Source organism: Natator depressus, chromosome 10, assembly GCF_965152275.1.
Source record: "Natator depressus isolate rNatDep1 chromosome 10, rNatDep2.hap1, whole genome shotgun sequence".
Lineage (NCBI taxonomy): Eukaryota > Metazoa > Chordata > Testudines > Cheloniidae > Natator > Natator depressus.
In genome coordinates, this window is record NC_134243.1 from 312,903 (window position 1) to 339,564 (window position 26,662).

The 26,662-nt window shown below is 42.6% G+C and overlaps 1 protein-coding gene across 9 annotated transcripts in view; it reads right to left on the reverse strand.

The window, feature by feature from the left end:
* PDPK1 (3-phosphoinositide dependent protein kinase 1) overlaps positions 1 to 26,662 on the reverse strand; it is a 157,759-nt gene that overhangs the window by 11,302 nt on the left and 119,795 nt on the right. For 4 of the 9 annotated variants that reach the window (XM_074964912.1, XM_074964908.1, XM_074964907.1 and 1 more), the window contains exons 16-19: positions 23,680 to 23,775; positions 19,906 to 20,022; positions 8,344 to 8,360; positions 4,756 to 4,881 (exon numbers count right to left, since the gene is read on the reverse strand). In XM_074964912.1, coding sequence (XP_074821013.1) covers positions 4,756 to 4,881; positions 8,344 to 8,360; positions 19,906 to 20,022; positions 23,680 to 23,775 — 356 coding nt within the window. The remainder of the gene's footprint in view (positions 1 to 4,755; positions 4,882 to 8,343; positions 8,361 to 19,905; positions 20,023 to 23,679; positions 23,776 to 26,662) is intronic. The other 5 variants (XM_074964914.1, XM_074964913.1, XM_074964916.1 and 2 more) reach the window with 2 other exon arrangements.

The window sequence follows — 26,662 nt, forward strand, 5'->3', positions numbered from 1 at the left end:
GCAGCAAGTGTAAAGAAAGGGAGGGAAAAGAAAAGATTGCAAGTGAGTCAGAGCCAAAGCAAAGTACAATCCACTTACACTTGAGGTATGTGAGGTTATTTTACTTTAATCCAATTCTTCATAAGGCAATAAGATACCAGACAATTTAAAAGCAGGAACATTATAAATAGCAGGAAAACTAGTTTTCCCCACTGTCCCAAGTCTCAGCAGATTACTGCTAATGGTTCCATTCAGTTCAGCATTCACTTGACACAATGAAAGGGAACACTGTGTAATGAGACAGCTAATGCTACATATGCTACCTGAAACTTCTGAGCTCTGCAACTGGCTCCATGTGTCTGTGGACTCTTAACACTCGGAAACTTAGCTTTGGAGGCAGACATCAGGAGGAACATTGGGTCATCCCCTCCTAATAGAGCAACTCAAGGAAGTGGGCAGTGAAACCAAGTGGATTTGGGAATGGAGAGCTCAGAGAATCACAAGCTGCCCCACAAGTGCCATTGAAACAGCTTAAGTAATTTGGCTCAAAGGGGTTAGTTTACTCCTCCCAGCTACATTAGAAAGTTACACGTCCATTCCAGCTATCAATAATAGGACTCAGGGAAAGGCAATGGCTGAGTGGCATTGCTTCCTCAAATGCCACAAGAGATCCAACTTTTGGGCAAGCTGGTAGGTATACTGTTTAGGTTGTGCCTATGCAGTGGTGATGTAGCTATGTTCGTCCCAGGATACTAGAGAGACAAGATGGGTGTGGTAATATCTTTAATGGGCCTACTTCTGTTGGTGAGAGAGACAAGCTTCCGAGTTTACACAGAGCTCTTTTTCAGGTTGTGACTGTTATTGTTCTACTGAACTTGGCCCATTTTAAGTTTTACTTAAAACAAAAGTTGAAGAGTTTAAGAAACTACAATTAGAATCTACAGAAGCCAGAATGGAAATGAGCTTGAACAGAAATCCAAATCAGCAACGAAATGGCAAAAAATGAATAAACTGTTCAGAAAGGAATCTAAATACTTTACATAACACTCATGCCCACAGCCCTTGGAAGCCTAAGGTAAGGCTGTTTTCCTTACTAATTCCTCAAGATGTAGTCCAAGTCCTGGGCTATGTACATTCAGTGGAGGTCTTATTTTGGGAAGGTTCCTGTATGGACTTTGCAAACACAAGGGTGATAGATCAGTTGCATTTGAGGGGTGTTCTGAAACAGATGGCCTTTCAGAATGCTCAGAGTTGTTTCTTCCAAAGTAGGAAATAATTACAAAGCAGGGTATATGCTAAGTTCACTTCATGGGAAATATCTCAGTGTGAGATTCAAGAGTCAGTCTATATACTTATCACTGTGTAATGCTGGCTCATAGAGGAGCACATTTTATGCTATTTTACAGCTGTGATTTACATGGCAGCAAAATCTTCATTTATCAAAACTTTACTGCCATAACTCAGTATTACTAGCATGTCACTTTTGGAGAAAGTCAATCATGTAGAATACCTGTCACTGGGGAAGATTTTAGTACCTTTGGAAAAACTACTTTCAAGTTTTAGTTGCTATTATTTCTTGTTCTATCCTATTTAGGCAAATTGCGTCCTCCATGAAGAGGATACTAGATAAAAAAAACCCACCAGAAAAGAAAGAAAAAAACTGGAAAAGTCAGATCAGCTGGGGCTGCTCCCAACACGTTTTTTTCTGGTTTGTAAACCCACCACTATTAATAAAGATTCTGGTAATCTGGTGGGTAATGCAGAATTAAATACAATGGCCCTTTCATATCTGTCCTGATAGAAGGGTTTTTTTGTTTTTTTTTAAGATGTCATGACACAACGATTCTTGTGCTTTCCCCTTCACAGCAGCATGGATCAGAGCCACCTAAATATTTGTCAATATGTAATTCTGGGTGACCTTCATTATCGTTTCAATGGAATAACAAGTTGTTGAAGGTTAAATCAGAGACAGTTTAGCAGATTATGGATTTGAGGCTAAACTGGCTTGAAAAATCCATCTGTCGAGAGGACAGACCCCAAGAAACAGTTCTGACTCAACATTCAAGTACTTTTCAATCCAAAAGGATTAAAAAAAAACCAACAACCCACAACCCTCACGCCCCCAATACTCTGTTAACAGTATGTATATTAAATGGAAACTTCAAAAAGCTCTCCTGTTGCACCTGTCCACAGTCCCTACCGCACTACTCACATCCTCTTTCCTGACATGCTCTTTAGTTTAGAACATCCCTGTCCAACAGTTGCACCAACAGGCAAGTTTATGTAGTTATGATTCCAATAAATCCTCTCCCAAACTAAGGGCTTGTCTACATTGCCCGCTGGATCAATGGGCAGCGATCGATCCAGCGGGGGTTGATTTATCGCATTTAGTCTAGACGTGATAAATAGACGGCCAAGCACTCTCCCTCGACTCCGGTACTCCACCAGGGCGAGAGGCGCAGGTAGAGTTGACGGGAGAGTGTCAGCCATCGACTTACTGCAGTGACGACACTGTGGTAAGTAGATCTAAGTACGTCGACTTCAGCTATGTTATTTATGTAGCTGAAGCTGCGTAACTTAGATCGATCCCCCCCCGCCAGTGTACACCAGGCCTTATTCCTGCATTTTGAGGTTAGCCCAAGTCTGGTAAAGACAACTCTCCCATCCCAAACCTCCACTGGCCAATGCACAGTGGAACAAAACTCTGTTATTTTCTGGGGATTCTTTCACTCACTCTCCTTTCAAAATGACTTTACTTGGCATCAGAGAGAGCTTCCAACTGTGCATTTTCAGCCACGCAACAGGACTACACTTGCTCTTGGTTTTTAACTAACTCTTACTGTTCTAATCTCATGCTACTTCCCACTGTGCTCATTCTTTCTAGTACACAACTCCCTTCTGTGCATCAAGACTCCGGGTGAGCATTTGAGACACAGCAGTGTTCTTCAGAGTCCCTCTACCAAGCCTGTGAATTTCACTGCAGAGAGTATAAATGCTGGCATCTCTCAAATGTCTGAATAACCAAGAGTTGCACTGTACTTGTTCTGGACTAGTCCCTCCTCTTTAGACGCCCACACTGTTTGGTTTGGTATTCTACACATTTCTATTAGCCTAGTATCCAGTCAAACTCTGGGCCCTTCTGAAGCATGTTATCGCAGAAGGGTCACTGAAGTCCCTTGTAAAGATATGCATTATGGTCAGTAATTCCAGTTTTTGCTTTATTATTTTTATCTTGGTGGTGCACATATCCCAGCCCTGAAGAGCTTACAAACTAAGACAACAAGCAAATGATGAACAATGAGGGATAAGGATGCAATTAAAATACACACACACACTGCTTAGATACCACACACACACACTTGTTGCTTAAATACCACACTGACATATAACTTATCAGCTTTTCCATTTCTTTCAGGCAGCATGGCAAAAGTGAGTTTTGAAGAGGGGAGGGCTGTGGGCTTACACGTGCGTTCAGGAACAGTGATCCATATGTAGGATTTTATAGTTTTACATGTTCACTTTTTATTTTTGGCTGCATTAACTTCTTATAGGGTTTAAAATATGTTTCTCTGAATTGCGATAAAATACATTTCAGCAGAAATTAGCCATTTCACTAGCGATGAAACAAAAAAAGTTTTAAAATACTCTAAAGCTTTATGAAATAAGTCTGATTACTTGTACCTTACGTACCTACTGTGGGTATCCATACACAAAAATGCTGCTTTCCAAACTGCTGCTGTGCCCAACCAAGAAATGAGCTGTGGACAGCATGAAAAGCAGTAGTAACCAGCAGCAGACAGTAGTTTACTGTAAACAACGTGAGCAAGATACAACTGACATTGGAAATTCCAGATCAGTCTTAGGGGGCTTTTTTCAGTGTTTATTTTTTAAAGCGGACTCTTGAAAAGCTGTGCTAAGTTTTACTTTGGTTGTTTTCAATTTAAACCAATAAAAATGATAAATGAGTGGTAAACTTTTTTGTATAAAGATGACTAGTTTTACTACTAACCAATTATAAGTGTTTCCATTTCCCCACCAACCATAGTGTAAAATGTACAGTGCACGCTGAGTGGAGGAACAGTGCAATTCATTTTCCATTTGGTCAGGGCCAACTATGATTCAGTCATGTCACACACTGTCTTCCCTAACTATTATCCCTGAAAGTCAACAGATCACACAAGCAAGATCTCATGCCTATAACGTCTCTGTCAATTTGGTCATGCAGAAGAGCGAGAATTACAAGGAACCCTGAAAGCTGCGAGCTTGCACAATACATTGCAAGTAAGGGACTTAATCTAATGGGAAGACTTTTATAGCTTATTGCATATGACAATACTTTTCAGACAGAATATGTCATTCACATTCCTGGCTGTTGAGAATTCTGTATCCTGACTCAGATAAGCACGGAAAACATCCATCATCTACACTGGTGGCAGAATCAAAGTCTATCTACTTGTCTGATAACCCAAATATGCATATTCTCAAAAGGAAGCACTCACTAAGAAGTCAGATAACAGTATGGAAGACATGGAGAATACTAAGTAGCACATTTAAAGTTCTTGTTTTGTAATGTGTGAGAGTCATACTGACAATTAGAGTTACTTTAACTGGTACAGTTTATATTCTCATGCACAACGAAAAGGGAACCATTACCGACCTTGAGGAGAGGTGGCAAGCAGATTACACACTATGCTCAACCTTCTTTTGAATAATATCTAAGTCTAATTGCTTTGACCAACATCTTTCATTTCCTCCCTCCCATGCCCAGCATCTTACCTTTGCTTTTTCACTGGGCTCACTGGTTGTGCCGTAGGGGGTATTATGTAGCTCCTTCGAGACAACACACAGAAATTCAGCCTGATCTTCATTTCCATAGTTATAGGAAGAACCAATACTGACCAACTGAAAGAGGAGAGAAAGGCTTAGGGGTATTTCCGCACAAAACAATTGGTATAATTTTTCCTCAACTTTGGCTTTAACACTCCTTAAGGCGTTGGCTGTATTTTGAGCATGAGCTCCCACTTTAATGCAAATAGATGCCAACTTCTGATGTCAGGGTTAATGTAGCTGTTCCATTTAAAGGTCTATGAGTCTACTAATGTAAGGGTAGCATTGCCAACAGAACCCTGAGTGCTTAGGCAAAATCCTACAGAGGCAGTCAATGGGGAGAAGCCGCCTGTTCCCATTGCATTTCAGACACCTGAACACTACCCCCTTTCCTCCAAAAGTTATTTAAAAAAAATCTGCATGTGGCGTGATAGTGTGGGTGGGATTTAGACAAGCAAGGAACGCATGCAGAGAACACTCTGCCCTGAAGAGACACCTGCTATTTTACTCACAGAATGACCCTATGCTTCTATTTGGAATTTACAGAGATCCTTAGAGCAGGAGGCAAAAGTTAGCATTTGACTGAAAAAAACAAGACAAACAGTATGGTGGGACTCAAGGACCAACCTTCCAAATTCATACGTGTTGTTACAGGGAAGTTGGTTAAGGTGGCATTACAAGTGGAAGATATATGCTTGAAATGAAATGTTGCTTATTTACAAACTGCTAGAAGCCTTAAAACTGAATGAGGGCAATTCATCTCAAAGTGCAGTCTGCTCTGGTGGTGACATTTTCTTCTGCACTGTGTAACTACCTAAGGTAAAAGGATTTACTCAACAAGCCTTAACCAGCTGCTGAATGAAATCAGATGCAGGTATTTTTTTTTGTAAAGTACATTTCTAAATTACAGATAAAATGACATGTGTGGTACTGTTATGCAGCTACTGCTGACAAAAATAAGACCAGCAAAGCTGTCTGGTGCACAGACCCGCTATATTAGGGGTGGGCAAACTTTTTGGCACGAGGGCCACATATGGGTAGGGAAATTGTATGGCAGGCCATGAATGCTCATGAAATTGGGGGTTGGGGTGTGGGAGGGGATGAGGGCTCCGACTGGAGGTGTGGGCTCTGGGGTGGGGCCAGAAATGAGGAGTTCAGGGTGTGGGAGGGAACTCCGGGCTGGGGTGCAGGCTCTGGCTGGGCATGTGGGCTCTGGGGTGGGGCTGGGGATTGGGAGTGCAGGAGGGTGCTCCAGGTTGGGACCGAGGGGTTTGAAGGGCAGGAGGGGGATCAAGGCTGGGGCAGGGGAGGGGGTCAGAGGGACAGGCTCTGGGCAGTGCTCACCTCAAGCAGCTCCCGGAAGCAGTGGCATGTCCCCCCCCCCCCGCCCCCTAAGCGGAGGCACGGCCAGGAGGGTCTGCGCACTGCCCCATCCACAGGTGCTGACCCTGCAGCTCCCATTGGCCACAGGTCCCAGCCAATGGGAGCTGTGGGTGCTGCGTGCAGAGCCCCCTGACTGCCCCTATGCGTAGGAGCTAGAGGGGGGACATGCTGCTGCTTCCGGGAGCCATGTGGAGCCACAGCACGCGCAGAATGGGGCAAACCCCTGACTCTGCTCCCCAGCTGGAGCACCAGAGTGGGGCAAACCCCGGACCCTGCTCCCTGCCGGGAGCTTGAGGGCTGGATTAAAACATCTGAAGGACCGGATGTGGTCCCTGTAGTAAGAGGCCCTGAAACATAAACCCTTGTATCAGAGGCCTGGCCTGAGGCCTAAAGCCTGAACCAAAGTACTTCCAGGCATTGCTAAGTCTGTGAGCCAGAGGCAGGCCCTAATGGCAGAACTTGGCAAGAAAAGGGCCCCTAGAAAGCACGTGCTAATGATATAAGTAGTAATACGAGGAACGTGTGCCAAGATGGCACCTGGACATCCCGATATGAGGACACTTCACAGAAATAAGGAACAGCCAGGTGCATCCCAAAGACAGGGTCAAAAGGACAACATGATGGACAGATCTGTTTGTTTGACCCAACATGATCAAAGGGGGAGACAGCACCCTAATGAGTCAAGGGGCTGTACCTCAATACGTCAGTGGGGATGAGTAATCTGTCTTGCAACGTTATAAAAACAGGTCCCGGAGCACATATCTTTGTCCAGCCTAGGGGGCAGTGGAGTGTCCCGCCACTGACTGAGCTGTGTCCATTGCCAGGGGGCACATTTTCGTAGTATGTCCTGTAGAGTCTATAGGAAACTATTACTGTGCTTCGTTTGACAATAAAGCTGGCCGGGTGCCTTCGTACCTTACTAGAGTCTGTGGTCTTTGGGGGTTCTCTCGGGGTCTGCTGAGTCAGCTATCTGCGCAGCGCTGGTGCAGCACACAGAGGGAACATGCACACAACCGACTGTTATCAGCATCGAACAAGAGCAGAGCACCACACCAGTAGCTACCGACAACAGCCCCCGGGCTGTAGTTTGCTCACCCCTGCTCTATATCCACCCTGTGCAGTCATACATTTCACCAAATTCATCAGCCAAACTGCCACAGACATGTACTAACAGCCCTCTGTCCCCAGTTTGCAGTATCCCTATTTTCAATCCCAATATGCCAATAGTTTAACTATAAGGTACCATTGATCAATTTCCATTTCATTATTAAATCAAAGGTTCAGATTTCCTGCTGTTCAGAGTAACATCATTTGAAACAGCCAAAAAACTATTGGGCTAAAAACAAACAGTTTATTTCCATTAGCTCAGGGGAGCCACAGAGATATTAAAGGACCTGATGGATGCTCCTGCACCCAGTCTGAGATACGTAACAATGGAATTTTGGGCTAGAACATGGTCAGGGCATTGGGACTTAGGCTGTTTACCCGTACAGGCAGGAGAAGGAGATAACTGAGCTGAAAGCAGCCCCAACACAGTATTAATGCTAAAAAACAAAGCTTCCTTGTACCCATGTGGAGTGCAGAACAGAAATATCCAGGAGCTATGATACTATGGTAAAGGGGCTGTGTAGGTACCTAGACAGACAAACATAACCAGGGCTTGCAAAATCTTTTACCTGGGACACTGTTTGCAAAAGGTCAACTACATTTAAACAGCAAAGATATCGGATATGGATTCACCACTGCCTCAAAATTAACCCTTTTATAACTGTCACTTGCCAGGAGTGCTTGTCAGTAACCATCCCGCCACCACACACTCTTGGTGCCTTCATACATCTCAACTATGCATATGTAGTCAGAGAATATCCAGTTGACCAGAGCATGAATAAAATTAAACCTGCTAAAAATACGGTGTTACCTTTTCCACCAAAACATTTCTAATGAAGTTACAGAAAACAAGTAATTTAAACACATTCCTGGAGCATTTAACAGTGTTAATTTATCTCAACATGTCCGGGCACGCCAGCTTTCCCCAATGAATACTCTGCTACTTATATCAAGAATGTCTAAGTGACTGACAGGGAATCACACAGTAAAACATAAGGCACCTTGATTTTTCAGCCATATAGAATGAACTAAAAAAGTCTGCCCTACCTTGCCTTGGAAAGAGGCTGCCAAGATTAAGAGATGAAATTATAGTCCACTCGCAAGACAATTGAGCATTAAGGAGAAGAAAGAATTCCATACACATTAGTGACCAGTTAATTCTGTTTCCAGTCAAAAGAAGGCACTGTGCACGAGTCTTTGAACTGTAAAGAGTTTTTGGCCCAAACCTCAAAACTGAGCAATAAGAACAGGTAAACTGATGCAAAATGAATACCGTATAACACACACAGAGTAACCACTTTCTCAAACCAGAAAGAATATTTAAAAAACCCTTTATTTTAAATTAACTTAATGCTTCTGTGCTTTCAAAGTAAAGTTGTTTAAGTGGCTTGATGCACTTTAAAACACGATTAGAGATATCCCAACTTCCCAAAGGATTTAAAAAATAAAATCCAAGTATTCTATTTAGTCCTATAGCCAGCCAATTGTTTTCTTGCAAAAACACTTCACAATCCCCAGAATAAGAAGGGCCAGCTGTCAGATCAACTAGGTTTACAACTGCAGCAATTATTCTGCCAGTAAAGGGAGAAATACCTCATTGCTCACTGAGGGTCAGCAAAAAAAAAAAAGGTACTCTCTGAAAATAGACGTGCCAATTATCAGAGGTGCCTCAACCTCCAGGCCTCTGGTTTAATATGGAATGGTGACAGTGAGTTCTCTAGGAGGGCTTTTAAGTCAGTTTTGCTTCCCTTCATGCTTTGAAACAGCCTAAATTTGCTGACCTTCTGGGCATGCTGCTTTTAGTGAGAAGGTAGGCTGATGGTTGGTCAGGGGGGTATTAGCCAGCAGGAAAGTAGTTTTTATTTTGTTGGTTGTGGTAAGTCTGGATGGGAATCATATTACTGATTAGTTTGTATATTTCTAGAGCTTCAAGATACATGCTGTTTGTAATGTTTATTAAACATGGATTCTTTGAAGCTGGCCTGTGTTAAATCCTTGTAAAGTGCTTATACAAGAAAACCTGTGCATATGTCTGCTGCTGAGAATGTATTGTTTGTATAGCACCAAGAGTGTGCTAAAAACTTAACTCCACAAGGAGTTGTTTGGTCTTGGGAACTCACTGATTTCAAAGCCCTATCCTTCTCAAAAGGAATTTTACTTCTGCTTGTGCCTTTTCTGGTGTACACTTATGCACTGTGCTGCTTATGGACATGAACTTGTATTAATGAAAGGTTTCCATCCATTGCTAGAATAGCTCAATCCCAAACCACTGCCATCACAAGAGACCTTTTGATTAGATACTAGGTAGGTACACAAACATCCTCAACTGAGAGCAAGAACCTCTGACTCCTATTTATAGTTTCAAAGCAGGGCTCAGACTGCACATGTGCACGCATGCAGTAGGGAAAGATGCTTCCCCCCACCAATCCTTTAATCTCTGTCAGTACTTACCATTTTAAAGTAATACTCTTTTATTGCATTGAATAGCTGCATTCACTGCCCATATATACAACCGTTAACCCAGGGGTGGGCAGACTTTGTGGCCCGAGGGCCACATCTGTGTATGGAAATTGTATGGCGGGCCATGAATGCTCAAGAAATTGGGGTTGGGGTGCGGGCTCTGGGGTGGGTCCAGAAATGAGGAGCTCAGGGTGCGGGAGGGGGCTCTGCACTGGGCCAGGGAGTTGAGCCAGACTCCAGCTGGGGGTGCAGAAGGGGGCTCTGGGCTTGGACCAAGGAGTTCAGAGGGTGGGAGGGGGATCAGGGCAGGGGAAGTGGTCGGGGATGCCACCTCCGGGCAGCGTTTACCTCAAGCAGCTCCCAGAAGCAGAGGTATGTCCCGGCTTCGGCTCCTACGTGGAGGCACAGCCAGGTGGCTCTGCATGCTGCCCTGTCTGCAGCTCCCACTGGCCGTGGTTCCCAGCCAATGGGAGCTGCTGGGGCAGCGCTTGGGGCAGGGGCAGCGTGCAGAGCCCCCTGGCTGTCCCTACGCGTAGGAGGCAGAAGGGGGACATGCCACTGCTTCCGGGAGCGGTTGGGAGCAAGCCCCTGACCCTGCTCCATGGCTGGAGAGCCAGAGCAGAGCAAGCCCCAGACCCTACTCCTCAGCGGGAACTCGAGGGCCGGATTAAAACATCTGACGGGCCACATGCGGCCTGTAGTTTGCCCACCCATGTTTTAACCAACTCTTTTCAGTCAAATTGATCTACAGTGGCCCTAGAAAGTTGCATTGCATAGGTTGCTCCCCAAACTATCAGGGTAGCTCATGAATTGTTGTATACACCAAGATTAATTTATAGGAGAAAGCTCCCAAGGGTTCTGCCTATCAACATTTAAACAGTAGACATTAGGGTAGATTCGATATGCCCATGCACTGTGGCACAATTGTGATTCTGGGAAATCAGTTAAGGGGAGAGACTGATTAATGGATCTTAAGGGCAGAAAAGACTAAAACGATCATCTAGTCTGACACCCTGCATTACATAGGACATGGACTATTTACCAATTGGTTCCTGCATTAAGCCCATAACTTTTTGTCTGAGCTAAAGCATATACTTTAGAAAGACATCCAATCTGGATTTAAAGATTTCAAGTGATGGAGAATCCCCAGCATCCCTTGGCAAGTTGTTCAATGACAATTGTTAAAATGACAACATTTGGGATTAAAAACAATGGATTTCTGGCAGTGCAAGATTTAGTTGGGGATCAGTCCTGCTTTGAGCAGGGGGTTGGACTAGATGACCTCCTAAGGTCCCTTCCAACCCTGATATTCTATGATTCTAAGACAAGACTATGACACTAAAATCTTCTATGGAAAGAAGCATGAAAACTGAAAATTCATAGCTGTTGTTATCTCACAAGTGTTTGTATTAGGACTGTTTATAAAAAGAACATAAGAATGGCTATATTGGGTCAGAGCAACGGTCCATCTAGCCCAGTATCCTATCTTCTGACAATGGCCGATGCCAGGTGCTTTAGAGGGAATGAACAGAACAGGGAATCACCAAGTGATCCATCCCCTGTTGCCATTCCCACCTTCTGTCAAACAGAGACTAGGGACAATTCAGAGCATGGTTTTGCGTCCTTACCCATCCTGGCTAATAGCCACTGATGGACCTATCCTCCGTGAATTTATCTAGTTCTTTTTTGAACCCTGTCATGGTCTTGGCCTTCACAACCTCCTCTGGAAAAGAATTCCACAGGTTTACTGTGTTTGTGTGAAGAAATACTTCTTTTTGTTTGTTTTAAACCTGCTGACTATTAATTTCATTCTTGTGTTACGAGAAGGAATAAATAACACTTCTTTACTTTCTCCACACCAGTCATGGTTTCATAGACCTCTATCATATCACCCCTTCATTATCTCTTTTCTAAGCTGAAAAGTCCCAGTCTTATTAATCTCTCCTTATACGGAAGCCGTTCCATACCCCTTATAATTTTTGTTGCCCTTTTCTGAACTTTTTCCAATTCCAATATATCTTTTTTGAGATGGGGCAACCAGATCCACACACAGTATTCAAGATGTGGACGTATCATGGATTTATACAGAGGCAATATGATATTTTCTGTCTTATTATCTATCCCTTTCCTAATGAGTCCCAACATTCAGTTAGCTTTTTTGACTGCCATTGCATACTGAGTGGACATTTTCAGAGAACTATCCATAATGACTTCAAATTTTGCCTCCTCACTGTTTACGCCTTTTCCCAGATAATTTATGAATATGTTGAACAGCACTGGTCCCAGTACAGACCCCTGGGAAAGACCACTATTTACTTCTCTCCATTCTGAAAACTGACCATTTATTCCTAACTTTTGTTTCCTATCTTTTAACCAGCTACTGATCCATGAGTGGACCTTCCCTCTTATCCCATGACAGCTTACTTTGCTTAAGAGCCTTTGGTAAGGGACCTTGTCAAAGGCTTTCTGAAAATCTAAGTACACTATATCCACTGGCTCCCCCTTGTCCACATGCTGGTTGACCCCATCAAAGAATTCTAGTAGATTGGTGAGGCATGATTTCCCTTTACAAAATCCATGTTGACACTTCCACAACAAAACATGTTCATCTGTGTGTCTCACAATTCTGTTCTTTACTGTAGTTTCAACCAATTTGCCTGGTACTGAAGTAGGCTTAATGGCCTGTAATTGCCGGGATAGCCTCTAGAGTCTTTTTTAAAAATTGGTGTCACATTAGCTATCCTCCAGTCATCGGGTACAGAAGCTGATTTAAATGATAGCTTACATACCACAGTTGGTAGTTCTGCAATTTCACATGAGTTCCTTCAGAACTCTTGGGTGAATACCATCCGATCCTGGTGACTTATTACAATTTAATTTATCAATTTATTCCAAAACATCCTCTAACACCACCTCAATCTGGGACAGTTCCTCAGATCTGTCACCTAAAAAGAATAGCTTAGATTTGGGAATCTCCTTCACATCCTTAGCCATGAAGGCCAATGCAAAGAATTAATTTAGTTTCTCCGCAATGGCCTTATCATCCTTGAATGCTCCTTTAGCATCTCAATCGTCTAGTGGCCCCACTGGTTGCTTAGCAGGCTTCCTGCTTCTGATGTGCTTAATTTTTCTGCTGTTACTTTTTGAGTCTTTGGCTAACTGTTCTTCAAATTCTTTTTTGGCCTTCCTAATTATATTTTTACACTTCACTTGCCAGAGTTTATGCTTCTGTTTTCCTCAATAGGATTTAACTTTCACTTTGTAAGGATGCCTTTTTGCCTCTAGCTGCTTCTTACTTTGCTGTTCAGCCACAGTGGCACTTTTTTGGTCCCCAATTACTATGTTTTTTAATTTGGGGTATACGTTTAAATTGAGCCTCTATTATGGTGTCTTTAAAAAGTTTCCATGCAGCTTGCAGAGATTTCACTTTTGGCACATACCTTTTAATTTCTGTTTAACTAACTCCCTCATTTTTGTGTAGATCCCCTTTATGAAATTAAATACTACCATGCAGGAACTAATTTCCCAGCAGGAACTATGGAAAGCCTTTGGGAAGCTCATGGGGTGAACCACTTAGTTGCCACCCCTTACCATCATCAAACAAATGGCCTGGTGGAGAAATGTAATGGAACTTTGGGGGCCATGATACGTAAATTCATAAATGAGCACTCCAATGATTGGGACCTAGTGTTGCAGCAGTTGCTCTTTGCCTACAGAGCTGTACCATATCCTAGTTTAGGGTTTTCACCATTTGAACTTGTATATGGCCACGAGGTTAAGGGGCCATTACAGCTGGTGAAGCAGCAATGGGAGGGGTTTACACTTTCTCCAGGAACTAACATTCTGAACTTTGTAACCCACCAACAAAACACCCTCCGAACCTCTTTAGCCCTTGCTAAAGAAAACCTAAAGGATGCTCAAAAAGAGCAAAAAGCCTGGTATGAAAAACATGCCAGAGAGCGTTCCTTCAAAGTAGGAGACCAGGTCATGGTCTTAAAGACGCTCCAGGCCCATAAAATGGAAGCGTTGTGGGAAGGGCCATTCACGGTCCAAGAGCATTTGGGAGCTGTTAATTATCTCATAACATTCCCCACCTCCAGCCGAAAGCCTAAGGTGTACCATATTAATTCTCTAAAGCCCTTTTTTTCTAGCCCAGGGAGGAGATGACGCTGAGTGGCCTGAAGGTGTCTACTACGAAGGGAAAAGTGATGTTGGCATGGAAGAGGTAAACCTCTCCATGACCCTTGGGCGTATGCAGCGACAGCAGATCAAGGAGCTGTGCACTAGCTACGTGCCGATGTTTTCAGCCACCCCAGGACTGACTGAACAGGCATACCACTCCATTGACACAGGTAATGCTCACTCAATTAGAGCCCAACCTTACCGGGTGTCTCCTCAAGCTAAAATGGCTATAGAACGGGAGATCCAGGATATGCTACAGATGGGTGTAATCCGCCCCTCCCGCAGTGCCTGGGCATCTCCAGTGGTTCTAGTTCCTAAACCAGATGGGGAGATATGTTTTTGCATGGACTACCGTAAACTAAATGCTGTAACTCGCCCAGACAACTATCCAATGCCACGCACAGATGAACTATTGGAGAAAGTGGGACAGGCCCAGTTCATCTCTACCTTGGACTTAACCAAGGGGTACTGGCAGGTACCGCTAGACGAATCCGCCAAGGAAAGGTCAGCCTTCATCACACATGTCGGGCTGTATGAATTTAATGTGTTCCATTTCGGGCTGTGGAATGCACACGCCACCTTCCAAAAACTTGTAGGTGGTCTCCTAGCGGGACTGGGAGAATATGCAGTCGCCTACCTTGATGATGTGGCCATATTTTCAGATTCCTGGGCAGAACACCTGGAACATCTACAAAAAGTCTTCGAGCGCATAAGGGAGGCAGGACTAACTGTTAAGGCTAAGAAGTGTCAAATAGGCCTAAACAGAGTGACTTACCTTGGACACCAGGTGGGTCAAGGAACTATCAACCCCCTACAGGCCAAAGTGGATGCTATCCAAAAGTGGCCTGTCCCAAAGTCAAAGAAACAGGTTCAATCCTTCTTAGGCTTGGCCGGTTATTACAGGCAATTTGTACCGCAATACAGCCAAATCGCCGCCGCACTGACAGACCTAACCAAAAAGAAACAGCCAAATGCCGTTCAGTGGACCGAAGAGCGTCAGAAGGCCTTTAACCAGCTTAAAGCGACACTCATGTCTGACCCTGTGCTAAGAGCCCCAGACTTTGACAAACCGTTCCTAGTAACCACAGATGCGTCTGAGCGTGGTGTGGGAGCAGTTTTAATGCAGGAAGGACCGGATCAGGAGTTCCATCCTGTTGTGTTTCTCAGCAAGCAGCTGTCAGAGGGAAAGCCACTGGTCAATCAGTGAAAAGGAATGTTACGCCATTGTCTATGCTCTGGAAAAGCTACGCCCATACGTTTGGGGACGGCGTTTCCACCTGCAAACCAACCATGCTGCACTACAGTGGCTTCATACTGCCACAGGAAATAACAAAAAACTTATTCGGTGGAATTTAGCTCTCCAAGATTTTGATTTCGACATCCAACACATCTCAGGAGCTTCTAACAAAGTGGCTGATGCACTCTCCCGTGAAAGTTTCCCAGAATCAACTGGTTAAAATCGTCCTTGAGATGTGGAAAATATTGTTAGTCTTTATACAGTTAGTAGTATATTTAGAAGTGCATGTGTCTTATTAACTCTGTTTTCTCCTAGAGCTCCAGGAAGAAATCACAGCCAGTGTTTCACCCTATCTGTGATTTGGGGGGCGTGTCATAAATATAAAGGGAAGGGTAACCACCTTTCTGTATACAGTGCTATAAAATCCCTCCTGGCCAGAGGCAAAACCCTTTCACCTGTAAAGAGTTAAGAAGCTAGGATAACCTTGCTGGCACCTGACCCAAAATGACCAATGAGGGGACAAGATACTTTCAAAGCTGGAGGGGGGGAAAACACAGGGTTTGTCTGTCTGTGTGATGCTTTTGAAGATCAGGAATGCTGCCTTACAACTCCTGTTACGTTAGTAAGTATTCTAGCTAGAAATGCGTTAGATTTCCTTTTGTTTAATGGCTGGTAAAATAAGCTGTCCTGAATGGAATGTATATTCCTGTTTTTGTGTCTTTTTGTAACTTAAGGTTTTGCCTAGAGGGATTCTCTGTGTTTTGAATCGGATTACCCTGTAAGGTATTTACCATCCTGATTTTACAGAGGTGATTCTTTTATCTTTTCTTTAATTAAAATTCTTCTTTTAAGAACCTGATTGATTTTTCATTGTTCTTAAGATCCAAGGGTTTGGGCCTGTGTTCACCTGTACAAATTGGTGAGGATTCTTATCAAGCCTTCCCCAGGAAAGGGGGTGTAGGGCTTGGGGGGGTTTTAGGGGAGAAAAGACGTTTCCAAGTGGGCTCTTTCCCTGTTCTTTGTTTAAAACGCTTGGTGGTGGCAGCATACGGTTCAAGGACAAGGCAAAGTTTGTACCTTGGGGAAGTTTTTAACCTAAGCTGGTAAGAATAAGCTTAGGGGGTCTTTCATGCAGGTCCCCACATCTGTGCCCTAGAGTTCAGAGTGGGGAAGGAAGCTTGACACCCTGCCTTTCTGCATTTCTCCCCTATGGAAATAAAAGTGAGAGAAAAGTGGCATGGGAATGAAAAACAACCCCTCAAAAATTCCAAGAAAAAGATTCATTTTTATTAATTCAAAAAATGTCACTGAAAATGCATAGCATTTTCCACCTAGCTCTACAGTGCACTTTCTACACTAATATTATAATTGCTGGAGTGCCCCAGATACTGGACTATAGTAGCATTACACTGAACCAGTGCAGCTATGTTTTCCAGCACCGGTAAGGTGCACTTGTGCAGATCTCTTGGTTAAGAGAGACCCCGGAGTGGAAAAATACAGGTCAAGATTGAGGTGCATCAACAGTAATATGTGGAGAGCCCAAAACAGGAACAGTGGGAACCAGGTACAAGGTCAGAATTGAGATGTGATGGCAGAACATATCAAGCCGGAGCAGAAAAGTAATATTACAACACTGCTGAAACGACGACTAGAATGCTGTGCCCAGTTCTGGTATCTACACTTAAAAAGGATGCTGAAAAATTGGAGGAGTTCAGAAAAAAGCTATAAGAACTATTTAAAGTCTGGAAAAAATGTGTTCCAATGACAAAGGAGTTCAATCTATTTAGCTTTTAAAAAGAGATGACTTGATCAGGCTTCATTAAGCACCTGCTTGGAGAGAAGAGATCTAATAGGAGCAGACAAACACAAGATCCCCAATGGCTAGAAGCTGAAGTTAGCCAAGGTCAAAATGGAAATAATTTGCAAATGTTTAAACAGATGATTATTATTTACATTGCAGTAGTGTGCAGGAGCCCCAGTCACAGAGCAGGGCTTCAGCGGCCAGGGCACTTTACAAACAAATCACAGACAGTCCATGCCTCAAGGGGCTTAACATCGAAGTATACAACAAAGGCCAACAAACAGTCAGAAGATACAGATGGGGGGAGAACAAGCTAACAACGAAACAAAACTGTTCAGCATGGAAAGCAGCAGTCATAGCACACCAGATGCTTAATCATTGTCAATTTTCTTGTAGGCATCATGGTAGAGGACAGTTAAGAAGAGAATTTAAGGATAACAATGAGATAGCTTTGAGAATGTTTATGGGAAGCTTTCCCCATTCCTGAAGGAGGCAACAAGAAAGTACAAAGGTGCTCATCTGAAAATGTTAACAAATGACTGATGAAGTCCAGTACTGTTGACAGAGGAAAGGTGGAGATAGATGTCAAATAATACATAAGAGGAGATAGGCAGGACCTTAAAAACAAAGACGAATAGTTTGTTTTTGATTAACCACTGGTCGGGATGTGGGAAATTTCTCATCACGGTGTCTTTAAATCAAGGTTGGATGTGCCTCAAAGATAAGCTCTAGCTCAACAGCAAGTTGTTGGACTTCATACAGGAATCCTCATCAGTGGGTGAAATTTTATGGTCTTGTTCTTAGGAGGTCAGACTAGATGATCATATTGCTCTTCTCTGGCCTTAAAACTCTATGAATATGAATGTGTGAAATTGTCTGTGGGATACCCCTAGACAGTGTTATCAGTCCTTCACTTTCATGAGCCATATTATTTTCAAGATAAACAAATCCTATTCCCATCTGAATGCCTAATTCAGAAGTCCAAATGGATTTTAAGAGCTAGTCTAGTTTTTGTACTGCTACATAATTTTAGAAATTGACATAGTAAATGTATAGCTATAAACTGTATTGATAGAAATACCTTTATACTGGTATAACTAGGTCCATCCACATTAGGGAGTTGTACTGCTTTAATTATATTGGTTTCTACACAACAAGAAAAGGAGTACTTGTGGCACCTTAGAGACTAACCAATTTATTTGAGCATAAGCTTTCGTGAGCTACAGCTCACTTCATCGGATGTAGCTCACGAAAGCTTATGCTCAAATAAATTGGTTAGTCTCTAAGGTGTCACAAGTACTCCTTTTCTTTTTGCGAATACAGACTAACACGGCTGTTACTCTGAAACCGGTTTCTACACAGCTATTGTTGTGGAGTACAAAAGCCATGTCCAGACAAGTTCTCAGGAAAGTAAAAGAAACAAACTGATTAGAATCTTAACCTCTGATTAATAGTGGGATTGTAAGCACATTAGTTTGAGGTTTCTGATGATAACATTTAAACTGTCAGAAGTCAATGTAAAGAAGAACAGGAAATTCACACCTCTCCATAATCTTATGGATGTTACCCCTTCCCTTGTTCTCTTACTATCTTGTTACTCCATTATTATATCATGTTAAATACTGATTTGTAAGTTCCATCTAGCATACCTTTGGCCATCATTGCAAGTAATAAATCACAGATCCTCTCAAAGTTGTTTCAGACAGACACGAATGTAAACTAATGCATTGATTTCAAATTCTGAGGGTTATCTTTGCAAACTCAAGGCCGAGACTTAAGAGCCCAGTTATATGGCAATTTCAAAATAACCTGAAATTGTGTGGCAATTTATGCAGCCATGTAATCTGATATGCAAAGTTCTGGTCATAGCAAATGAAGTAGTTTGTCATTTTTACCTAAAAACAGTTACACTGTAGCATAATTAGCAATGAATGGTTGTGTACTAGGGTAAAGAACCAAACCCTTCTCAACTGCTTACTTGTGAGGAAATGTTGTAAAATGAAGCTACATTCTGGGGGGATGTGTTTTGCATAAAGAAAAGCAGAGGGAATTTAGAAGAGTGAAATTATTGATTATTATTCTGTATTATCTCCATCTAATACATCGGGGGGCGGCGGGGGGGACATAGCTCAGTGGTTTGACCATTGGCCTGCTAAACCCAGGGTTGTGAGTTCAATCCTTGAGGGGGCCATTTAGGGATCTGGGGCAAAAATTGGGGATTGGTCCTAATTTGAGCAGGGGGTTGGACTAGATGACCTCCTGAGGTCCCTTCCAACCCTGATATTCTATGTAGACTATATATACATATACACACATATATAAAATCATCAACATAAAAAAAGATGTTTCCAGCTCCTGGCACTGAATGCTTATCTACTCACTTGAAAAACAAGCAATATTTTTTCTGGTTTGTATATCAACCACCAACATGAGGTTCTCGAGTCAAAACTCAGCTGGTTATTTCATGGGTGATAAATTCAAGCTGGAAGACTAAGAACAAATCAACAACATAAAAGTGTCCCTGCGAACACTTTAATGAAACTGTGTTCTGATAGAGTTCATGGTGTTCAAAATTTACATGATTCTTTGACCTAAATATATAAAAATGCAATTACAGGAGAGGGGCTGTTAACTTGGAGGAAGAGAAGAAAATCAAAGCGGTATCTGTCCCTAAAATGTTTGCCAAGAAAATTCTCTGAATCAGAAGTCTGGACAGTTAAGCAGTATTTACAGCTTTTTACAAGATGAACATTTATAATGTGTAATGAAGTGTCATGAGTATACAATAAAAGCTAGTCACGACAACTACACACACAGAACTACCAAGTGCTGCACACCCAGGAAGAAAGCAGAATGATCTGAAAGCAGCAGAAATGCAAGGTGGCCATGCATATTGGTGTGAGGGTGAAAGGAATATGACATGACACACCTCACTGCAGCATTTCTGGAAGCGTCTCTCCTCCCCTTTCACTTCCCGTGACACTATCAGCAGAAACTCTGACTGCTGGGCCCGGCCATAGCCATACGGGGAACCTATACTGACAAGCTGCAACAATCAATCAGAGCAAAAAACAAAACAAAACCTTTGTAATGCTGGAGCATATAACTATCATCTGAACTGTACAAACAACAGATTGGCTCCTGTGTATTCACTTGCTACTCAAACAGAGTGTAATTATTTTTACTGTGTAAAAATGAAAGCTACAGTTTTTTGTAGTCCCCAGAAAAGAATCCTATCTAATATATTTAAAATTCTTGCAGATGGTTACAAAGCCAGTTATGATTTGAAGGCAAATGCCAATTTCTTATCAAAGTCTGATTGTAATAAGTCAGTAAATACTTACTGGATGTGGGGATGGAAAAATTATGGGAGAAATTCTTCTTATCACAAGGGAACAGCATTGGTAACCCAATATATATTCCCGAGGAAATATATAAAATAAGTTAAAAGGAAAGAGAGTATATATATAAGAATATGAGTCAATTTTTAAAAGGTTAATTTTACAAAGCACCAAGAAGGAATTCTCTTACACAGTGGGGCCAAGCTTGCTTCCCTTAAGTCTCTCAAAATACTAGGCCCATACATAGCAAGAATTTAATAATGCTAAAGTTCAGGATGTTTTCAGTTAAATTTTGTAGTTTCTCGTTGGATGACTTGTCTTCATAATGTTCTAATTATGTTCAACACCTAATCCATGTGAAAGCATATGCATGCCAGTGCACCTGACAAGGATTATGGCTTTAGATTAAATTTGAAGAGCTAGATATACAAGCTACTGTGGGACAAGCAGCTGACTATTCAGATTACATACTCATTTAAGATAATACCAATGAGAGGTGCTGGTCCAAAGCAATGATAGAGGATGTAATTTACAGTTCATATTATGTGAATAATTTTGAGGGCAACAGTTAAGTACTGACTTTGTATAATCAATCTACTTAAGAAGGCATTGTTGGACCAGATTCCAGACTATATTCATTGCTAATTTGTATGATGGACACAGTTTAAACAGAAAGAGTATGGACAATGCAAAATAATTTATCAAGTTTCTCATTTTGCACTGGATGATAAATATTTGGTTTCTGTGTTCTTCCAGAGGTGGTAATTAAATCATTCTCTCCAAATCATTCTCTCCACTTGTATGTTTAAAGAAACAGGAAGGTAATTCAGCAGTACAAAACCACATTATTTCCTTGCGAGAGAAAGGGTTGGAAGTTAATTAATATGTGTATTTCGCTTTTAAAGAAACTGATCCTTCAGTAGTATAAGTCACAAGAAAAACTCAACATTCAGAGAGATCTTTTAAAACCCAACAGACTGGGACAAATTCACAGCTTGTCTGATGGATAAAAATTTCAGCATGGAGAATGAATCTCCATCAAAGGACAGGTCACAAAGAAATGCACCAACAGACATTTCGAAGTACTTTACTGGAAAACAATTCCTAGAGGTAGTTTGTGGAATGTGAACTAATGTAGAAATGTGGTTTGCTAACACTGCTTTCGCTCAATAGTTGATGAGCTTCTTAAGATCCACCAGACCCTGCAACAGGCCCAGAAGTCTGATCATTCTCTCTCCCCCTTTGATTATCACCATTAGGATGTTATTTTAAGATACCTTTTCAAGCATGTTAAGTGAAGAGGAAACATCTTTGACCTATTGATCAAGCATAGCCCTTTAAACCATGTTAAGCCAGGTGCAGGGCTAGCTGGGATGTCAACCCACAGGAAGAGTATGGCCCTGGAGAAGTAAATAACTAACTGTGCATGGTTCTTACTGTACACCACAGGGCATACTCCATATTGGGCTGGGTACCATCTCAGAGGAGAGAGAGATTGCACTGAAGGGGCAAAGGGATTTCTCAGAAAAAGATCACACTGTCACCACTGTATTCCCTCTTGGAGATAAAAAAGCTCAAAGGGAGACTCAGAGAATGTTAGAATCACACTGCAACTGGAGGGTATCTGCTAACAGAAAATCTGCAATGCAAACAGAGAATCCTGCCAGGGGCCAACTATGTGCTGGTGGGAAACTGGATGACAAATTGCACACCTGTTGTGTCAATCAACCTTAAGCCATACATCCAAAACAGAGCATCGTGGAGAAGAGAAAAAATGAATTAAAAAAGCAAAAAATTTAAAACCAACAGCATTTCCCAAAGAACGCCTAATTCAGAAAGCAATATTAATTCTTTGACAACGTAACTGCAAAGTTCCCCAGTGTTCAAGCACGCTAGTCCCAAAGAATGGGCAGGTAAAGTGGAAGCTCTAATATCCTCGTCTCCTTCAAATAGGAAAGACTCTTTCTGCAAGAAACCAGAAACCAACCTCCTACAAAGAAGAACGTCCAGGGAACTCATTCAGTTGTCACATGGATCAAGTGAAATCTAGCAGGTATTCTCAGGTATCTGCCCAAAACAGATATCATCAATATCTGGGCTGCAGAGAGGATCCTTATCACTTGAACTGGAGAACTGAATCATGAGAAGTCATCTGTGCACCTAGATTTCTTTCACCATGGCCACCAAACTGGGTGATCTGAACACCTTGCAAATTTCTAGGAGTGAACACAAAATGTCCCCTCTCATCTTCCTACTGTTTTTAGGGCTCATTTTGTTTTTTAAATATGACTGTTATTGAGGGAAGGCTGAGTTAAAGTAGGTTTTACATTTACTTAAATGGCACTAAGCTTTGTAGTCATCTGGATCTCTTCCAGAAGTGAATTCCCAGAACTGTAGACCAGTCACCAAGAAAGCTGTTTCCTAAGCACACAAGTCTCTCTCTGGGGTTGAGTTACATTACTCCGCTGCTGGTAGATGTAGTGACCAGTTATCATCCTGCAGGGTGAGGCGGTTCCTCAGGTAATTTCTTAATTGCCAAGTTTCCTCAGAGAAAGGTCACTGCAACCTTTAAAATGTGTTACTGAATCTAAAGTGCACTACAGAAAGTTATTTGTAGGCTGTGCAAATTAAGCTTATTTGTCCTAAGCAGAACAAGAACAGAAAACATTCCTGGAGTTCACCTGCATTCCTTTGCACAACTGTTTTGATTTATTAGGTGCTAACAGTGTGCTTAGTACAAACATAGAAGCAGTTCAGATTTCAAAGCAAGTAACAGACTCATACCTTATCTGGTATTTTGATGTCCAGAACTGTTCCTACAATGTACAGTACTAATAATTTTTAGCAGATTAACTAGGTAGATTGTTTTAATACTTATGAAAAGTGCAGTATTAGAACTCTGGTGTCCAAAGCTGCCATTTTATCCACAGAAGTTAACACTGCCAAGGCAGCTGCATTAAAAGGTTCCCCCATATTGTTCCCTCAAGTGTGTCTCAGCCCTGTTCTGGAAGGGCCATCTGTAGGGCACAAGAACCATCTAGTCCCTTTCACCAGCAGCCTTTGTACCACAGTGTAAACTCATGAGAGCTGTGTGATGAAGGTATCTGCATAGACAGGAACTGGACTGAGATGACTGTAGAACTAGAACATTAATTTTCAGTTACAAATTGGCACACAGGTGTCAATATGAATTCCATTCCCAATCTCTCGAGCCATTCGCTTCTCAATAATCATTACATTTATTTAAGGCATGTACACAGAAAATAGTTTCTAATACATAAAACTTTAAAATTTCTCATCATGAACGTGACTCGGCAGTTTATATCAGGACAACCAATGAAGTCCTCTGTTTATCTTGTTACCTGTTCAAATTTCCAACCATCGGACATAGTGGAGACCATTTGAGTGAGCTCCTCCTCCTGACACTGCAGCACCCTGTACACGTGTTTGACTGGCACCTTAAGGAAGAAACATCAGACACTCAATACAGCATGGAGTATTCAACAGTGTATACTATTGCTGGGATTTCCTCATTCCTTTAAAAAGATATTAAACAACAAAGACATTCTGAACATCAGAGGATCAGTGGGTGGCTCGAGCTAAGTCACTGGCTTTGGTACTTTTGGCATCTAATGAAGTGTTTGGAATGCTCTTCCTCTCAGTTCTTAACTGGGACCAGAGTCTCCAGCCAACAGCATTCCAGTTACATGGCCCAACATAACGTACGTACAGGAACACTTTTTGGAAGTGACGCATTTTCTTGTTTTTCTTTTGCTTGTTCAGATTCTGTCCATTCATTACCCTTTCAGAATAATCTTATTAAGACTTGAAACATTTCAGGCATTAAAACTCCTGACACTACACAAATCAGTGGGTATCCTAAAGAATGATACCCCTTTGAAAGTAACTACTCCTGGGGGAATACTGCACCACCGTGCGATGCAGAATTTTGCAGAAATTAATCTTGTGTGTACAGAATTTCCTCCCTCACCCCAGAAATGGGCTGCAGAGATGTTGCTGGACCCGGCAGAGCCCAGCTCACAAGTAGAAGACAAGGCTGGGGAGAAGAGGGAAGGAATTGGAGAGTTCCCAGCACACCCTGAAGGAAGGAGGTGGAGGCGCGCAGAAATCTCCATGCAAGCCCAGGACTCAGCATCAGGCTGTTTCTCCCTTTGGATCCCTGGGCTCTGGAGGGCAGAGAGTGTGAGCGTCTGAGCCGCGGGGAGCCCTGCAGCTGGCCTCTGGGGAGTAAAGGGTGAGAGTGTCTGGGCCGGGGGCTGGCAGGAGGGGGACCGACGGGGTGGGGGGGGAAGGGCAGGGGGGGGAGAAGGGATGTGAGTGCCTGAGCTGGGGGAGGGGGGGCTGCGGCTGGGCTCTGGAGGGGAAGGGGCGAGTGCCTGGGCTGGATGGGGCCCATGGCTAGGCTCTGAGTGGGAGAGGGTGTGAGTGTCTGGCCCCCAGGCTGGGCTCTGGAGGGTGAGGGGGTAGAGAAACAGGAACTGGGTTGTCATAGGGGTTTCTTTAACTCTATACTCCTGGGGGAATTTTTGTGTGTGTTTGTACTGTTACAGCTATATTTGCTGACAGGTATTTTGAAATCAATTACCAAAATAATTGAAACTGGTGTGATTATGTAGTGTTATTTTGACAAATAAAATTTGCAGAATTTTAAAATATTGTGCGCAGACTTTTTAAATTTTTGGCACAGAATTCCCCCAGGAGTATTACATAGCCCTCTGGAAATCTGGCTGTAATCCTAGGAAAATCCTAATACTAGGCTGTGAGAAGCTGGCTTTTCCACATTGCCCCAAACAGTACATACATACTGTCTGTACAGGATCATATCCCATCCTTTTCCCAAGGTTTAGCTTTTAAATACATAAATAAAATATAATAGAGGCCAAGGTTTCTCCCCAGGCCTATCTGCACCTAGGCTTTCACTCTAAGGAATGTTCAAACCAGATCCTAGACCCTCTCTGCCCAGAGAGCCCCTCTTACTGCCTTTACATCCAGGGCAGGGCCTTATCTACTGCAACAAATCAGCAGGAATCTATCAGCATTTCCCTGAAGGGTTCCAGCTAAGAGTGCATCAACAGAAGATCCCTGCCGCTCTTTGACTAGCTGCAAGGAAATCCAGCTATCAGAGCATATCCTAATACCAGCTCCAGGGATATATCACACTAACAACAAATCTTGAATATATTTTCCCCACTTAATAGAGTTTCTCTGCCACATTTACTGCATGTTCATTTTTATGAAGAAAGAGTCACAGATTGATCTGAGAAAGACTAGAATCCTTTCCTGAATATTCACAGCGCTGCAGATGTGGAAGGTAACCCGACTACAGAAGTATATGACAAGAGCTAGAGGATGCAATGAATAGGCTGCAAGGAAGGATTAGAAGGGAAACTGTTCATTCTCTAACAGGAGTGGCTTAAGGAAATAAACTGTTAGCGATGGAAAGCTTTGGTTTGTGACAATGTATTTAGCATCACCCTTACAAAAAATAGGGACTGAACCAGTCACACAGGAACTTATCAATTATGTTTCAACCTTTAATCAGCTTCTGGCTCAATGACAGTCTAAGGCTATGTCTATACTGCATATCTTCCAGTGGAACAGCTGTGCTGCTACAGCTGAGCCACTGTAAGGTCTTCTGTGTAGCTGCTCTCTGCTGGCAGGAGAGAGCTCTTCTGCTGGCAAAATAAAACCACCCCTAACAAGCGGCAGTGGCTTTGTCGACGGGAGAGCATCTCCCGCCAACAAAGCACTGTCCACACTGGCACTTTTTGTCAGTAAAATGTTTGTCGATCATGGGGTGTGTTTTTTCACACCCGTGGCTGACAAAAGTTTTACCAACAGAAGTGCAGTGTAGATGTGGCCTCACACTTTAAAATATACTTGCTTCTCTTGGGAAGCCACTAGGATATGGTTCAATCACAAAGGCTTCTTCCTTTAATAGAAAGCAGATTATTTTAGATTAGATGAGAATGCTCTGGTCATTGTGCTTATCCAGTCCTACCCAGGATAAGAATTTAAACAGTAATTATCCCATAGGGAGAGGGTCACCTCATATGTAAAAGATTTAAATCCAAAAGCAGAGAGAATCTGCTGTCACAGCTCTCTGTATTTTCTACACTAACTATCCCCCCCGAGTTTAAATACCATGACAAGCAGGTTTCTCACACACCAATATCCAGTCATGTTTTCAGTTACTCAAAATCTGAAAGCATTCTAATGAACAAGAGTTTGGCAACATTTGGTCATGCCCTTTGGCATCATGCAGGTCACCGGGTACTGCAGGGCACCAGCATTCAGTTGTTTCTGTCCTTAGTCAGCAGAGCT